General features: G+C 37.5%; 1 protein-coding gene across 2 annotated transcripts in view; it reads left to right on the top strand.

The window, feature by feature from the left end:
- Nucleotides 1-18,540, top strand: part of FOXJ3 (forkhead box J3) — a 155,459-nt gene that overhangs the window by 52,986 nt on the left and 83,933 nt on the right. For both annotated transcript variants that reach the window (XM_059374362.1, XM_059374361.1), the window contains exons 3-4: nucleotides 3,641-3,965; nucleotides 16,360-16,434. In XM_059374362.1, coding sequence (XP_059230345.1) covers nucleotides 3,641-3,965; nucleotides 16,360-16,434 — 400 coding nt within the window. The remainder of the gene's footprint in view (nucleotides 1-3,640; nucleotides 3,966-16,359; nucleotides 16,435-18,540) is intronic.

The following is an 18,540-nucleotide window of genomic DNA, read 5'->3' as shown; positions in this document are numbered from 1 at the left end:
GTTACTATTTGGGAGTCACTATTCTCAGTACTTTTCATCAGTGAGGTAGGTACTGTTATGCTCATTTTACAGATGAGGTGTGGTAAACAAAAACAAACAAAACAAAACAAAACAAAACTAATGGTTTGAGAGCATTGGGAGACCTGGTTTTACTTCTATTGTTAACTACCTTTTGTGAATTTGGGCAAATCTTTAACTTTAGTAGACCTTAGTTTTTCATCTTTAGATTGAAATGATTGGTTCTTGATCTCTAGGGTACTTTACATACTCATTTGACAACAGGTGATGTGTAAATTACATTGTTTTCTTGAATTTTTAAAAAAATTTCTTTCAGGGGCACCTGGGTGGCTCATTGGGTTAAAGCCTCTCTGCCTTCGGCTCAGGTCATGATTCCAGGGTCCTGGGATCGAGCTCCACATCGGGCTCTCTGCTCAGCGGGGAGCGTGCTTCCTCCTCTTTCTCTCTCTCTGCCTGCTTGTGATCTCTGTCTGTCAAATAAATAAATAAAATCTTTAAAAAGAATTTCTTTCAGAGAGAGAGAGAACATGAAAAGGGGGAGGGGCGGGCGTAGGGGGCGGGAGAAGCAGGTTTCCTGTCGAGCAAGGAGCCCACGCAGGGTTCCATCCCAGGATTTTGGGATCATGACCTGTGTGGAAGGTAGCCGCTTAACCAGCTGAGCCACCCAGGCGCCCCTACATTGTTTTCTTTATTCCATAAGTTCCTGTAACTTACTTCATGCTAGCAATGAGCCATTAATCTAATGCTGAGATTATAGAGCGCAATAGTAATGGTTTTGTTTTTGTTTTTTGATCTCTGAAGCTACTGTATAGAGAATTTAAAGTTCAGATTTCAGAGAAATTATGAAGCAGAGATGGAGGGAATTTGAGAAAGTGAAAAAGATAAAACTGATCAAAATAATCTAAGAGGAAGATAATAGGACTCTACTGGCAGGGTAGATAAAATCCTTATGGCTGTCTCTTGATTTATAATTGCTGTTGCTTAATCTGGTTTACTTTATAGTGCTTTAGTACCCTTGCCAGATAATCCTGGAGTAATATTATTAATTAATACGTAATGGATCTTTCTTTGTATATACTACCATATTTAATTCTCAAAGTAATATTCTAATTTTTAAAAAATTTGGGATGCCTGGGTGGCTCAGTGGGTTAAAGCCTCTGCCTTCAGCTCAGGTCATGATCCCAGGGTCCTGGGATCGAGCCCCTCATGGGGCTCTCTGCTCCGCGGGGAGCCTGCTTCCTCCTCTATTTCTCTGCCTACTTCTGATCTCTGTCAAATAAATAAATAAAAATCTTTTAAAAATTTATCTGAGAGAGAGTGCTTGCGAGAGTGAGCATGCTGTGGTGGGAATGAGGGGTTTCGGAGGAAGGGAGAAGCAGATTCCCTGCTGAGCAGAGAGCCTGATGCAGGGCTCCATCCTAAGATCCTGACTGAGATCATGACCTGAGCTGAAGTCAGATGCTTAGCTGACTGAGCACTGAGGTGGCTCCCTCAAATTGACATTCATTCATTCATTCATTCATTCATTCATTTTTAAGGCTTATTTTATTTATTTATTTGAGAGAGTGAAATGGGGGAGGTCAGAGGGAGAAGCAGACTCTCTGCCAAGCATGGAGCCCGATGTGGGACTCTGTCCAAGGACTCCAGGATCATGACCTGAGCCGAAGGCAGTTGCTTAACCAACTGAGCCACATAGGCGCCCTCAAATTAATATTTTAACTCCAGGAACTATTATTGTTTCATTTTACAGATGAGAAAGCTGGAGTTTATTTATTTAAAAGATTTTATTTATTTGTCAGAGAGAGAGAGAAAGAGAGAGAGTGTGTGTGTGTGTTTGCGCGCGCGCTCACACGCTACAGAGCACAAGCCAGGGGGGAACAGCAGGCAGAGGGAGAAGCAGGCTCCCTGCTGAGCCAGTAGCCTGATGGGGGGGGCTCAATTTCAGGACCCTGGGATCGTAACCTGAGCTGTAACCTGAGCCGAAGGTAGACACTTAATGGACTGAGCCACCAAGGCGTTCCTAGAGAAAGCTGGAGTTTAGATAATTAATTTTAACATTTTCATTTCCTGCAGCTAGTAACTAGTAGAATCAGTGCTTGAACTCTTGATCTGCCTGACTTGAGAGCCTATGTTCTTATCAGTTCTGTATTGCCTCCCAGAAGTTCATATCCTAAGCACGTATTGCAGGTTGCTCTTTGCCTGTAGCTGTTTGGGATGAGGGCCTGTATTGGAGTTTATTTGCCACAAGTTTTTTCTTTTCACTGAGGTACTTTAGTTTTTTTGTTTTCTTTTTTTCTCGTTAGTTTGATATCACTTAGAAGTCTTTCATTCTTCTCTGCTTTATTGTTGGGGTCATTATACCTGTATCTTTGATCCCATGGTAGGAAAAGTTTATATCCTCAGCTGAAAGCTAGCAATTCCAGTATGAAGTGTCAAGCTTTGTTTCTATATTTTTATCTTCAGTTCTTTGAGTAGCTTTTACCTTCTCCAGAAAATGTGTTAACCTGGCAGATTTTGTTTCTCTTTTTTCTTTCTCTGGGTTGTAACAGTCTGAATTTTTCAGCCTTGGAGAGAAATATGTTACAGAATCCAGATCACTAGATGTTTGCATTAGGCTGCCCTGAGTTTTTTTTTAACTGCTTCTTGCTGTCAGTTTATATGATTTAATCTCGTCTATCCTACACTCCCAGATCTCTAGTTTTCTTAAGCTTGTTCCTTGTGGATTTTGTGGATTTTTTATTATTTTTTAACTGCCTGGGTGTTGCCTGTCTTCCTCTTGTTCATCAGTATCCTTGAGTTTGCATTCCTCTTTTGGATCAGCTCCCCCAGCTAGCTTGTCTACTTACTATTCTTGTCTACCCTGCTTGCTTTTCCTACCTCCCACCTGCTCAGCTCTACCTTCTTTCCTCCTTGCAAAATTCCTGTGCCTGTTTCTCAGTCACTCTCTGACCTCTTTACTTTGGGTATTCTTTTGCTTGTATGACTCCCCTAAAATTTGTGTAAAAGAAATGCCAGTCTTTAGTTTTAAAGGGCCTATGGTGTTGGTGAGTAAAGAGCTGAACTGTAGACTTATTTTTCTTTTCTTTTTCTTTTTCTTTTTTTTAAAGATTTTATTTATTTATTTGAGAGAGATCACAAGCAGGCAGAGAGGCAGGCAGAGAGAGAGGAGGAAGCAGGCTCCCTGCTGAGCAGAGAGCCCGATGTGGGGCTCGATCCCAGGACTCCGAGTTCATGACCTGAGCCGAAGGCAGCGGCTTAACCCACTGAGCCACCCAGGCGCCCCTGTAGACTTATTTTTCATACTATGATCCTGTTGCTCTATTTAAAGTGATAGTCTTTTTTAGAAACATTGGCATTGGGATCACTTTGTATGTACGTATCGTTCTGTATCTTAAACATTTTAAAACCTTATTTGTTGTGTTTAGGAGAGGAAAAAAATTAAAAAGATTGGAAATGTTGAGCCCTTAAATATTGGTTTGGTCATTAACATACTCAATCTTTTTCCTCCAGATTTAACTCAGGCTTTCCCTCACTTTGGAACTCCTAGATTTGTGAATATTGGATATTTTGAGAAGCAGGGGTTCTTTCCTTGATACTGACTAAGGAGTCTATTTACCTTCAGGATGACATCTGAACTGGAGAGCAGCCTAACATCTATGGACTGGTTACCACAGCTCACCATGAGAGCAGCCATCCAAAAATCTGATGCTACACAAAATGCACATGGAACAGGAATTTCCAAGAAGAATGCACTCCTTGACCCAAATACAACACTGGACCAGGAAGAAGTCCAACAGCACAAAGATGGGAAACCTCCATACAGTTATGCCAGCCTCATTACATTTGCAATTAATAGCTCACCCAAAAAGAAAATGACTCTAAGTGAGATATACCAGTGGATTTGTGATAACTTCCCATATTATAGAGAGGCTGGCAGTGGTTGGAAGGTAAGGATTTTATTTAAATTATTGTTTGTATGCTATAAACAAAAAATAATAGTAGTTTCTATTGAAGATAAAGCTTTGTGGGGCTTCTATAATTAAAAAGTGAAATTCTGATTATCAGTCATTTTTAAGATGTCAGAAAAGGAAATTAAATGTTTTTAAGTGGTTTATTTTTGGTAGAATACCAATTTGTTAAAACTTTATTATGTTACATGACTGATGGAACATAAATAAGAACAGAGATAATGTAGCATTCACTGGAAAATAATACCTGCAGTTCAGGTAAGTTGATAGTAAGTCTTTGGTTAAAAAAAAGTGTTAAACTAGTATTGTTTTCATCATCTAAGCCTTTTCTTTAACTTTTATTTTGAAAGAATTTTAGATTTTTAAAGAATTATATAAATACGCCAAAGGGTTCCTGTATGTCCTTTATTCACTTCCTCTATGTTAATGTCTTAAATAAGCATAGTACAGTGATTAAAAACTGAGAAATGTATGTTAATACAGTACTTTTTGAGTAAGTAGTACTGTTAATTACTAAGTAAATACAGACTTCATTCAGATTAGTTTCTCTTTTAGTGTCAGGATCTAGTCCAGGATCCTGCATTACATTTAGTTGTCATGTCTCTTTAGTTTCCTCTCATCTGTAATAGTTCCTCAGTCTTTTCTTGTCTTTTATGACCTTGACACTTTTGAAGAGTACTCATCAGGTATTTTGTAGAATATTTTGTAGAATGGTATTGTATGGTGTGTTTTATAGTTAGGTATGTCTGATATTTTCTCATGGTTAGACTGAGGTAATGCATTTTAGGGAAGCATAATGCAGAGATAATGTGCCCGTCTCTGTATGTCATATCGAGAGGTACTTGATGTTACTGTGTCTTATAACTGGTAACATTAACCTGGTTCTTTGGTTAAGGGGATGTCTTCCAGGTTTCTCCATTATAAAATTACAGTGTACCACTTTGTAAATTATAAAACGTTTTGGGGAGCTACTTTGAGGGTATGAAAGTTTCTTAAATTTTCGCTCATTAATTTTAGCATTTGTATAGCAGTTTTTATTGTTTTCTAGTGGTGATTTTTTTTTCTTTTCTTCATTACTTCTCTATTAATTGGGATTCTTCAGTGCAGAAGACTTACTCTTTCTTCCCTTTTTATTTATTTATTCCATCATTTATTTGTGTTGGGTGCACTCATGGACATTTATTCTTCGTGCTATCATTATTTGTTAATCACATTGTTGTAGCTTTGGCCATCAGGAGCTCTTACAAGTTGGCTCCTTTGCCCTTTTGACATGGCCCTATTATTTTGTTTGTTTAGCAGTTTTTAACTTTCTGGCATAACAAGATGTTCCAGGCTCATCTTGTATCATTCCTGTCCAGTCCTATAATCAACCAGATATTTAAGAAGCCCTAGTTTCTCAGCTAAGCTTTTTGATGAACAGCCAGATTACTTTCCTACCTATGTTCTACAACAAATAATTCAACTTAACTTTCTTTTGTGTCTGTAAATGTTATGTTTTTATTCCCATATAGAAATTACCCAGTTGTATGCTATGTAGGGTGTGTGTATGTACATGTGGAAGAAGGGAATTTAGAGAGCTTTAGATGGTAGTTACTCTTGTTTCTCTTAAGCCTTCATATCTCAACACCTTTGACATTTGTGTTTGTCTAGATTATTAAAGATATTTACTAACTCAGTATACATTGATGATGTGCTATACACCATGCCAAATGGTCAAGTATCTCAAGGGAAGGGATTTTTTTTTTTTAAGATTTTATTTCTTTGTCAGAGAGAGCGCGCACATACAAGCAGGGGGAGAGGTGAGCAGAGGGAGAAGCAGGCTCCCTGCTGAGCAAGGAGCCCAGTGCACTCAATCCCAGGACTCTGGGATCACGACCTGAGCTGAAGGCAGACGCTTAACTGCCTGAGCCATCCAGGTGTCCCGAGGAATTTATAAAAAAAATTTTTTTATTTATTTGAGAGTGAAAGAGAGTGCATTTGAGCCAGGGGAGGGGTAGAGAAGCGGACTCCCTGCTGAGCAGGGAACTTGATGTGGGACTCATCCCAGGACTCTGGGATCATGATCTGAGCCAAAGGCAGACGTTTAACCCAACTGAACCATCCAGGCACCTGGGAAGGATTTTTTATATATCCACCTCTTTTCCATGTCCTAGCACAGTGCTTCCATTTAGTAAATCTAGTAAATGTGGTTTGGGTGAAACCCTGAATACTGGTTCCAGCCTTCTTTCCTAGCTTTTATTTTTTCCTAGTTCTTTCTCATGTATCTCCCCTGCACCGCCACCCCCCTCCTTCAGCCTACTACCTGTCCCTGGAAGTAAAAACTGTGATTTTATTCTTGCTTTTGTTTGTCTCTTACTTGTCCTTGGACTTTCTCTCTTCTGCCTTTTCTCTAGTTGGCATTATCCTATTTTTCTTTTAGCTCATATGTTACCTCTCTCCTCCTATAGAACTAATCTCTTTGTGTGTCCATATGCTTGATTAATAACAGTATCTAGACTTTCAGATTTTTATCCAGATATCTTTCTTGTTTCATTAGTTTTTTGTTTCTGTACTCAGATACTTAAATGATAGTTGCTTTTATTATTTTCTGTGTGTCAGGTGCTATATGCCCAAGTGCCTTCTTAGGTTATTATCTTTTTCAGTCACACAACAGTCTTAGGAAATAAGTTTTGTTACTCTCCAGATTTGAAAAGTAAGAAAACTGAGGTTTAGAGAAGTAACTTTGCAGTTTCTCAGAGAATGGAGGAGCTAAGATTTGGTATCAGACTTGGTAGATTTGGAGATTTCAAATCTTGTGCCTTAACCATTACACAGGGCCTATAATTTTGCAAACACTGTAAATATTTATTGAATTTAATTTGCCAGGATGAACTGTCTCTTAGCTGGCCAATTCAGTATGAGAAGTGATTGTTAACAGTATAATTTGAATAAGAATCTACTCTAACAATATTTTAGTGGAGGAAGTATATAATAAAATTTGATCCATGAATCAAAAAAACCTCATTCTAACCAAGTAGTAGTGATCCATCTGAGCTGTGTGTTTTGGCATTACCACTAGGCACAGCTATTCAGTAGAATCATTTGGTCAGATTCAGGATGAGGGAAGGCTGGCAGATTCTGATAAATGTGCTTAGCATTGGAAAAGCATGGTGGCTATGGACTAGAAATACTTCAGATTTGATTAAGTGGCTTGGAAAGCCCATCAGGGATTCATGGGTCTGTATCACTGATTGTAAGCATACATATTTGCACAGACCAGACAAGTGACATAAATGAGTAAAGCAAAAATGATGACTACCTGAAGAGCACGCATGTCCAATGTAGAACAGCTGTGCTCTAGGCACTTGTAGTGTTTTAGGGCATATGGCAGATCTTACAATATCCCCACCCCCAAGAAAATTTAGATATCTGGATTTTATGTGCTGTTCCCTAATTTTTAAATGTTAATTTTGGTTTTCTTAAATACTGTACAGGCCAAACATAAGTCTGTTTGGCTGAATTCATTCTGTGGACCACAAATTTCCAGTCTCTGGTTTAGATTACATCCTCTAGTTTTCAGCCAATTTAGTCTTTCGTTCATTAATTTGAAAAAGATTTTATTTCCTGTATATTCTTATGAGCAGTATATTTGGCTTTGGCAGTACTAAGAACCTTAGGACAGGGCCCCTAAGGAAGCTTATAATCTTTAGTGGATAAGGGACATACGTATAAAAAAGTAATTATGATGTTACATCAACAGTTTTGTAATACAGAAATACAAAGTGCTGTGCTATGATGGGTTGGCTAGTTGGGCACAGCTAGTGTGTGTAAGCCATAATAATATCCAGCATATATGTAACTTAGTAAACCGTGTTAAATGAAGGGTGAAGTTAATAAGTGCTGTGAGAATTTAGAAGAGCTTATAGAAAGTGTGATGAGGTTCTAAAGTGAGTGACAAAAAGATAGTGCTAGGAGAGTACAGGAAGGGTGAATCAAGAAAACTATTGAAGAAGTGTAACTGAGCTTTATTTTGAAGATGAGTAAGATTTAGGAGGGTGTTTTATATAACAAACACTCTTAGGAAAGAGTTTCTTGTAGGAGTTCTTGGTAGAGAGCAGCAAGAGTTGGGATAGGGACATAATGCAGAGATTTTATGAATATATGAATGCCAAGATGAAGAAGAGCTTCGTCCAGATTTGGTAGTGAATAGTACGTGAAGGTCAGTTATATACCTCATTTACTGTCTGAGCTCAGCTCAAGTGTTAAGTCCACCTGAGGGTTCCCAATCCATTCTGCTGAATTTCATGCTGCTGGCCAGCCCAGCTCATGGTCTGAAACTGGTTTGGAAGTAATTGATAACAGTTTCAACTGGAAGGTATAATGGTTTAGATATAATGAGGAAAGAAGGGGAAAGGGGAGAAATGAGAATAGGTGGAGGATTATATTGCTCTTAGAACCCAGGAGATTATGTGTTCCAGTCTCTTGCTTTAGGGAGATCTTTAATATTTCCAGGGATTGCTATCTCATGTTTATTCTTTTCTTTCTTTTTTTCCAAGATTGATTTTATTTATTTTAAAAGATTTTATTTATTTATTGTAAGATTGATAGAGACACAGCGAGAGAGGGGAGTAGGAGAGGGAGAAGCAGGCTTCCCGCTGAGCAGGGATCCCAGGACCCCGCAGTGAGATTGGCAGAGGGAGAAGCAGGCTTCCCGCAAAGCAGGAAGCCCCATGCAGGGTTCGATCCCAGGACCCTGGGACCATGACTTGAGCTGAAGGCAGACGCCCAACGACATGGCACCCCATGTTTATTCTTTTACAAAAGGCCTCTTCTTCCCAATTTTAGGTGCTTAAAACTTGTCAGGATTGTTTCTAATTTTATTTTTGTAAACTGAAAAATAGTTTAAACATTGCAAATGGAAACAAATGGAAACTGGTTTATCTTCTCCTTTGCTCAGGTCCTAACTCTGTTTTACAATTTGCTGTCCTTAAATTTGTTTTGCACACTACTACCATCTGCTACTCACTGTTTCTTCTGTCACCTAGAGAAACATATGAACGCACCATGTATGAAAGGGTCAAATAGAACTTTAATATTTAGGTAAAACTCCCTTTCATTTTGTGCTAAGGTATAGAAAGGAGATTACATACTAAAAATAACTCTTTGAATATTCCAGAAGAGTTTTAAAAAACACTCTTTAAATTTCTATGATGGGATGATTTCGTAATCTGAACTAGAGGAAAAGGAATTAAAATTTTTGTGCTATTCATTTTACTAAAGAGAATTAACCTTTACTAGGGTTTAGGGTAGTAAAAAGAAAAATGCAGAAGAATGCTATGTGTATATTGGGGTGTATTATACTACTTTTTTTTTTTTTTAGATTTTTTTTTTTTTAAAGATTTTATTTATTTATTTGACAGAGAGAGATCACAAGCAGGCAGAGAGGCAGGCAGAGAGGAGGAAGCAGGAGAGAGAGAGCAGAGAGCCCGATGTGGGACTTGATCCCAGGACTCCGAGATCATGACCTGAGCCGAAGGCAGCGGCTTAACCCACTGAGCCACCCAGGCGCCCCTTTTTTTTAGATTTTTTAATTTATTTATTGGACAAAGATCACAAATAGGCAGAGAGGCAGGCAGAGAGAGATGGGGAAGCAAGACTCCTGCTGAGCAGAGAGCCCAACGAGGGACTCGATCCCAGGACCCTGGGATCATGACCCGAGCTGAAGGCAGAGGCTTTAACCCACTGAGCCACCCAGGCGCCCCTCTTATACTACTTTTTATGTGGGCAGAAAAAGAAAAATATATATTTATTATTTTAAAAACAAACCTAGGAATAATAAACTAGAAATGTAGTGAACATAGTTATCTATCGGGGATGGGTGAAACTGAGGTAGAAGGAATATAGGAGAGAATAAGATTTTGAGTATACTGTTTATTTAAAGTAAGTGTTTTACACATTCAGTACACACACACACACACACACACACACACAGAGTATGGGAAAAGGAAACTTTAGAACTGAATATAAGCAGAAACAAATAAGCCATATATCATATCAATGGATAAACTTCAAGTTTAAAATAAAAATCACTTAGAATGTTTTTAAAATTTAGATTCCTGGGTCATAATTCCAGAGATTTAAAATTAGTTATCTTGGATGGAGCCAAGAAATTGGCATTAAAATTCATTTTAATTGATTCTAATCCAAGTAGATTGTACTTTTGAGAAAGCACTTTTGGGGCTGGGGTTTCTAAGACCAAGCAATATGCCTTGATCAGTTATTTAACTTGGTTCATTTTTCTCCAGGGGAACCTAGACCTTTTAAATTATGTCTACCCCTCTATTCTCTTAACTTCTTTTCTTAGAGTTATTAGAGGTAAGGTCTGGCCAAAATGTGAGGTGCGAAGTTACCTCTTTTCTTAATTTTGTGTGTGTGTGTGTATTTATGTTTTGACTTTTGTATCTCTCTAGGTATTTAGAAAACTTTTTTTTAAAGATTTATTTATTTATTTGAGAGAGAGAGATTGTGCACGCACACATGCAGGGGGACGGGGAGAGCAAGACGGAGAGGAAGATTCTTAAGCAAGCTACACATGGGCCTGATGCAGGACCTTGAGATGATGACCTAAGCTGAAACCAAGAGTTGGATGCTTAACCTACTGTGCCACTCAGGCACCCCTTTCTCTGGGTTTAAATTAAATTAAATTAAATTAAATTAAATATTAAATTATTTAATTTTCTAAATATGCTTTTGTTTTTTTTTTTCAACAGAATAATGATTACTGTATGAAAAGCATTCTATTCTAGATTCTGAGTTGATAGGGTCCTCCACCTCACGGAGCCTACTGAAATTTTGGTATAAGATGCAGTATATGGGAAGAACACCGTTAAACAAATAATTACAAGTGTAATAAGAAATCCAGGGTGATAAGGAAGTTTATTACAATGAGACCTACCCTATAGAGAAACCAGAAAGGACTTCCCTCAAAGACTGATGTTTAAGCCAAGAATGAATTGAAAGTTGAGTAGACTCAGTTCCGTGAAAGGGATGGAGTAACGTGGGGGGCAATTATATTTGCAGAGGGAGCAACACAGGGAAGGCCTAGAGGTGAGAAGGAAAATTGGAGGGGTTGAGTATAGACAGCAAAGGAGGTTGGGTCAGATCATGAAGGGTCTTTGGAGGCTTTGTTAAGAATTTTGGATTTTATCCTAAGTAAAATAGGACGTCATTGAAAAATTTTAAGTGAAGGGGTAATAATGAATTTACCTTGTGAAGAGATCACTGCCTTTCAGGGTAGAGCATGGTGGAGGAGGGACAAAGAGAGCAAGGTGGAGGGTGACACCAGTTAGGAAGCTATTGTACTATTTTTGGTGAGAATGGTGTCCTGTACTGAAATAGTGACAGAAGAGATGAAATAAAGTAGATCAAAGGTAGACTTAGGATCTGGTGTAACAGATTTATTTTAGATGGTAAAGAAGAGAGAAGAATTAAGGATGTCTTAAAGCTTTCTGATTGGAGCTGTTAACATGAATAATTGTCTTTAGCCTGAGAAGAGAAAACTGGAAGATCACACTGGGGATCAAGATTGAGCTTAACTTTAAACGTAATTGGGGTTAAGATGTTTCTGGAGATGTCTAGTAGATTATTGAAAATATATGTTAGAAACTCAGGAGACAGGTGTAGTTTGGGGTCTAGATAGATTGTCCCAGAGTGTCATTGAAGCTATGGCTGTAAATGAGATTACGTAGGCAGCAAATGTGTAAATGAAAAAGGGGCTTAGGGCATAATCTTTATGATTTACAACATTAAAGCTTTTTGTAGAGGAGGAAGCCCCAAGGGGAGATGTGTTCTTCCCCTGAGGCCATTTAGAAAAAAAAGGGACCATCTCTTTAACTTTTTAAGGTGGGTAGATGAACTCCGGTTTATTAGTTCTTTTTTCCCTTGTGTTTTTTTAAGATTTGGGCTATTTTTTATGATTCCATTCTATCTCTGCTGTTATTTTCTTAGTTATACCGCTTTCTAAATTTTAGTGACTGCATGGAGGGTTTACCACGTGTATCTTTATCTTATCACAGTATGCCTTCAAATAAACCATTTTATGTATAGTGAAAGAACTTTACATATCTTAAATTTCTAGTTCTTTTGATCCATCCTTTGTGCTGTTATTGTCAGTTTTCCTTTATATGTTATAAACCACATAAATGATATATTTTCTTTAGACTATTATAAAGTTGTTATAAATAAAAAATGTTTTTAAAATTTACCTTTTTAAAAAAAAACAGATTTTATTTATTTATTTTTGACAGAGATCACAAGTAGGCAGAGAGGTTGGCAGAGAGGAAGGGAAGCAGGCTCTCTGCTCAGTAGATGCAGGGGTGCAGGGTACAGGATCAAGCCCTGGGATGCAGGGCTTGATCCCAGGACCCTGGGATCATTACCTGAGCCAAAGGCAGAGGCAGGCTTTAATCCACGGAGCCACCCAGGTGTCCCAGAATTTACCATCATTTTTATAATTTCTGGAACTCTATTTCTTTTTGTAGATCCAAGTTTCTGTTTGTTATACTTTTGCCTGAAGAACTTCGTATAATATTAAGCCAGCTGGCACTACAAGGAATACATTCTTTTAGCCTTTGCTTTCCTGGAAGTCTTTATTTTGCCTTCATTTTTGAGAGATTTTTTTCACTGCATGTAGAATACTTTTTTTTTCTTTTAGTATTTTGGAGATGTCATTTCTTTTGTCTTCTGACTTGCAGTTTTTGAGATGTCTGCTGTAATTTATATCTTTATTCCACTGTACATAACTTTTTTCCTCTTGCTGCCTTCATGATATTCTGTTCATTTTGATTTTCACCATTTTTACCTATAGTGAATATAGTGTGTGAATTTTTAATTTCTTCTGTTTTGTGTTCTCTTAAATTTTTGCATCTGTGATTTGATGCCTTGCGTTATTTTCATAAGATTCTTTGCTGTTCCTTCTTCACATTTTTCTTCTCCATGCTTTTTCTCTTTTCCTTGTGGGACTCCCATTACATATATTGCTCCACGGTTCTTGAGTGATATTGTGTGTGTGTGTGTTTTTTTAAAGTATTTGTGCATGCATGTGTGTCAGTTTGGATAATTTCTGTTGATCTGTCCTCAGAATATCTGAGGCTTTTCCTGGTTGTGTCGTCTACTGATGAACCCATTTAGGGAGTTCTTTATCTTTGATCACGTTTTTAAATTCTATCATTTACATTTGACTATTACATTTTCCACATTACTGTTGAAGTTCCCCATCTCACTATGCAAGTTTCCTCTTTTTCTACTTGGTCCTTGAACATATTAGCCATAGTTAATTTAAAGTTCTGGTCTGATAGTTCTAACACCTTTCATTTGGGTATTGATAATTTTATCTCTTGACAGTAGATTTTTTTGGGGGGGGCATTTCTAATATGTCTTGCAGTTTTTGTCTGAGTGTCAGATATATGTGTAGAAGAATGTTAGAAATTGTGATAAATGGTATCAAGCTACTGAGTGTGGTTGGGGGTGGGGGCTGTGCAGGGGAGATAGAGGGAAAAGGGAGAAAGAGGATTTTAGGCAGGTTCCATGTCCAGCGTGGATCTCACAACACTGAGATTATGACATGAAAGAGTCAGTGCTTAACCAACCAAGCCAGCCAGGCACCCCAAGATAAATCATATTTATACATGTAGATGGATAAGCATCTTTTTTCCCCAGGCCATTTGTTTGCCAATTATTGACAATCAGTTTGTCAATAATTAAGTTGGATTTGGATTTTGTTGTTGGTATCTTTTCCTTAAGTATACCACAGAGTTTACGTTCCTTCCGTTGTAGGCTCTTATTACCTGTTCTTGGAAATGAGGTGTTTGGGGACTGTAGAATTTTCTCAGTTTTTTTTTTTTTTTTCTTTACATTTTAGTTGTCTCTCCTTACCTTGCTACAGTTGGGGCTCTCTTCATGTTCCTGCCCTTCCTCTCTCAGTAGGCTGTTACTAACTGTTACTAACTGGCTGTTAGCTTGTTACTTGCTGCGAGGCTGTTGGTTTTCTCTGTTGTCTTTCTTCCTTCATTTTATTTTTATTTTTAAGTAATATCTGTGGCGAGCATGGGGCTCAAACTATACGACTCTTAAGATAAAGAGTCACAGGCCACTGAGCCAGCCAGGTATCCCTTTGTTTTCCTGTGTGAGCCTCAGTCTTACTCAGGCCCTTGTACTTAGGGTTGGGCTTTTTCAGTGTTTCTCTCCTTCAGCCATTCCAGCCTGTATCTATAGTTGCTTTTGTTTACCGCTATAGCTATCTATTATCTCCTTTCTGCTTATGCTATAAAAGAGACTCTCTTTGTTTTCCTTTCCCATCCCCATTCTTTTTTGTGAGTATATAGTCAAGGCTCAGGGGGAAGAGCTTGAAGAGTGAGTGGGAACTTTCCTTCCTTATATTTGGGGACCTTGCTATTCTAAACTGACACACCAACCCATGCTTGACCTTAAAAATTTTAGCTAGTTTCTTGGATGCTTGGATGATGGCCACTTCTTTCTTCCATACTCTGCCAAAAAGGTGAGACAGTTGGTGTGCTTTGTCCTTGAATGGGCTTGTCATTCTTAGGAATTTAATTTGTTAGGCTGCCTTGCAGCTTCAACTCTCTGATGTGGCTCAAAAAAATTTCTGTTTTGTTTTGGCTTACCCATTGTTTTCTCATTGTTTGGGAGGGATCATTAGTCTCTATAGCTGTTTATATCCTAGGCAGAGGTAGAACTCCCATTCATAAGTTTATAATTGATGTTTGGTAATAAGATAGGCTTGACTTTATATTCTGTTGTCATTTTTTAAAAAAAAGATTTTACTTATTTATTTGACAGAGAGATTACAAGTAGGCAGAGGGGCAGGCAGAGAGAAGGGGAAGCTGGCTCCCTGCGAAGTGGGGCTCAATCTCAGGACTCTGGGATCATGACCTGAGCTGAAGGCAGAGGCTTAACCCACTGAGCCACCCAGGCACTCTCTGTGGTCCTTTTTAAAAACTTTTGTAATCCCAGTATTCCTCTATGAGAGGGAAGTTTTCATAGAGACATTGTTGTTAGAGTTCTGAATTTTATGTTGAAAGATAAGATATGCCCAAAATGCTCTCCTAAAATTCTGAGTGGTGGCTAAATGCTGTTGGAGTCCTTTTTCACTGAATACCTGGCCATTTTGGCATAAAAATTATGGAATGGATTTTAGAGCATTTCATTAAAAAGAAAGGGCTTTTGGGTATTTTCTATAAAAAATTGTGGCACAGTCCTACTTACTCTTGAAAGGGTTTCCTGTTTTACAGATTCTTCTGGTTTCCAAGTACATTTCTCTTTTCTTTTTTTTTTTTCTTTTCTTTTCTTTGAAGGTTTTGTTATTTGACAGAGGGAGACACAGCAAGAGAGGGAACACAAGCAGGGGGAAGTGGGAGAGGGAGAAGCAGGCTTCCCGCTGAGCAGGGAGCCCAACATGGCTTCTATCCCTGGAATCTATCTCTGGAATCATGACCTTAGCTGAAGGCAGACACTTAACGACTGAGCCACCCAGGTGTCCCTCCAAGTGCATTTTTCTTACAATTTAGGATGGTTTTTCTTTATTGCTACATTGATAAACCTAGATGTTCTTGCTAGTCCTCTGTAGCCAGTGCCTGTTCATGTGTTTTCTTACAGATTGAAGTAAGAACCTACTTGGCTTCTATGTATTCTTGTAATGGAGCAGTGAAATTTTTTTTGTTTAAACATTCTTTTATCTCGTTAGAAAAAGATAATACATGTGCCTGGTAGATCATTTAAACATTGCAGGAAAGAAGAGTTATCACCTATAATTCAGAAAAAGAACTGTTAGCATTTTGCATTCTGTTTTATTCTGGGAATGAATGAATGGGGGGCACCTGGTTGGCTTAGTTGGTAGAGCATGCAGCTCTCAATCTCAGGGTTGTGGTTTAAGCCCTACCTTGGGCATAGAGCCTACTTTAATGAATTAATAAATTCATTTATCGATATAAATTCATTTAATGAATTAATAAAAAAGTACATACCACAAAGTCATAATGTGTATACAATTTTATATTTGGTATATATTTAAATCAGTCATAGACATCTTATGATTCGATCTTCGTTAATCTTAATTAACATTTAAAATAGGATATATATTTCATTACTTGGAGTTTGTAAAGTCTACTAGAAGCTGTCTTTCCCAATAGCTTCTTTTCTTTGCAGTATTCATAATATGAAAATGAGAAAGTTTTAAATTTGAAGTTCATTTAAAAAGCTTATTCCTTGGAATTGTATTCTAGCGCATAGACATATTTAGGCTTCTGATTCTGTTTTTAAAGGTGAGTTTTGTTTTTTGGATTCCAGTGACCTTGTGGCTCTTGTTCTTTAATTTCAGAATTCCATACGACATAATCTGTCCCTGAACAAGTGTTTCCTTAAAGTGCCTCGATCAAAGGATGACCCTGGAAAGGTAGGATTCATTATCTTAAGATAAAATAATTGGATTCTTCATTTTATCTGTTGTCGTGTTTGTATCTGAGTAATTTCTGTTATATATAAAGAAAATTGGGATGAGAGCACTCAGAACTTGTCTAGTTCATTGTTCAGGAACCTTCCTGATCCTCCTTCACCTCACCCCATCTTATCCCCATTTTAGTTGGTAATCTTCAAGGACCAGTCAGGCAGAGCTTTCTTTTTAAACTTTGGGAAGTTAGCTAGTATAGAGCTTGTACTTTGTAATAGTTTGCTGCTTTTGATCTAGTTTATATTCGGTTATTTTCTTAAGTACTGTGTATTAAGTTAAATTTGGTTTTTGAACTGCGTGTCAGGAACCACAATTTATTAGTTATTGCATATAGGTAATTTGATAGATCTTGACACAAGTGCAAGTAATTCTTCCCCTGAAATAAAATTCCCTATTATTTCCCTATTTTCTTAGTTACTATGTTTTCTCTTTTCACCATTTATCTGCTGCCACCGTTACACTTTTAGTATTTATCTACAGAGATTTCCCTTCTTTTTTGTTTTAATAGCCATAACAATTGTAGTGTGGCCTGCACTTGGTCCTAGTTACCTGGTTTCTAAAGCTCAGAGTGATTTTTTGGACCATAATTTGATTGTCATGATGAATTACTAGATTAGGACTTTGAGATAGTGTATCTGTTGACAGCTGTGTTGTTGTTTGGCTGGTTAGACTTTTAACCAGCCAGAAGAGTCCTTTTAAGCTCACCATCCCTGGAAGAATCTTATAAAAAGTAAACCTGGTTATGTCATTACCCTGCTTAAAAGTACTCCCCAGTGTCTTGGAAATGTTTCCATGTATTATCAAATACTCTTTTTTGCTTTTCCTTGATCTACCTTTCTAGCTATGATTCACATTCAAGACCCACCTTGAGGATCTGCTTGAAGTTTCCCAAGTATGCCTTTCATATGATTTTCTCTTACTGCACAAACTCCCTTTCTTTACTTGTCTGGCCTACTCTTTGGGTCTTTTAAGGTTGAGCTACATTACTTCTCTGAAGCTTTTTTGTTTCCACATACTTTAGCTGAGTTTGTTGTTCCCTCTTTTGATTTCCTCTTACTTTGTCATCATTGCAGTGGCTCCTAACCTGTCTATCCTTGGGTTACTACCTCCAATTTATAGTAACTTTCATGTAGTAGCCAGTGCTGTCTTTCAAAAATGTTAACCTAATTGCACATTCTCCTTGTTTAAAATCTTTTTTATCTACTGTCCTTAGGTTAAAGTCTAAACTTAAGAGGGTGGGATCATATATATATATTGTTCACTTTTTAGTTCTAGTTGCTTGCACGGTGGCTGGTGTCACTGAGGAGACACTCTTGTTGCATGAATGAATGAATTGTATCCTCTGCTAGTTGGATAACTTCTTGAGGTTAGAGATGGAGAGTTACTCATTTCCATTGTAAAGAAGGCACTCTTAAATAATGGATATTTTATACTACCTTCTGTGATGTGCCCCATCAAGTTGGTCTCAGTAAGATTGATTAGATTATTATTATAGTCTTCTTATTTGACCCAGTTTGTTTGTCTAAGTTTATAATTCTCCAAGGTTGTGTTTCTTTTCTTTAAAGCAGGCTTATTTAAAAAAAAAAAAAAAGAAATAGAACTTTTTATATTTGCTTCCGTACAATTTCTGATAGGCAGTGAGTATATATGAACTTCACTGAAAATGTTCTTCAATGGATTGAAAGATTATTAGAGTTCTTTGAGAGCACTAATTGAATACTATAAACAGTTGGTTTAATTTTTTAAACTTTTACATGAGTTTTAAATCATTAAGAAAATAAACCAACATACCTGAATGTTTTACTGTTATGTACTAAGTCTTAACCAATTGAGATCTATTTTAAAAAACTTGTGCTGTCAGGTTTTCTTTAGTGCAGAACCCAAAACTTTTCCCTACCTTTAATTAAATAGTATCATGGGATAAGGCATATATGGAAAACATATGCTACTCTTTGCAGCTATCCTTTTTGAATCAGGATTGTCTTAACTAATGTGTAACCAAAACAAAATACAGAAATAAATAGAATCCTGAGATTAATAACAGATTTCAAC

The sequence above is a fragment of the Mustela nigripes genome, chromosome 14 (assembly GCF_022355385.1).
Source record: "Mustela nigripes isolate SB6536 chromosome 14, MUSNIG.SB6536, whole genome shotgun sequence".
In the NCBI taxonomy this organism is placed as follows: domain Eukaryota; kingdom Metazoa; phylum Chordata; class Mammalia; order Carnivora; family Mustelidae; genus Mustela; species Mustela nigripes.
Note: the sequence above shows the minus strand (reverse complement) of the source record. Positions and strands in the feature narration are given on the sequence as shown.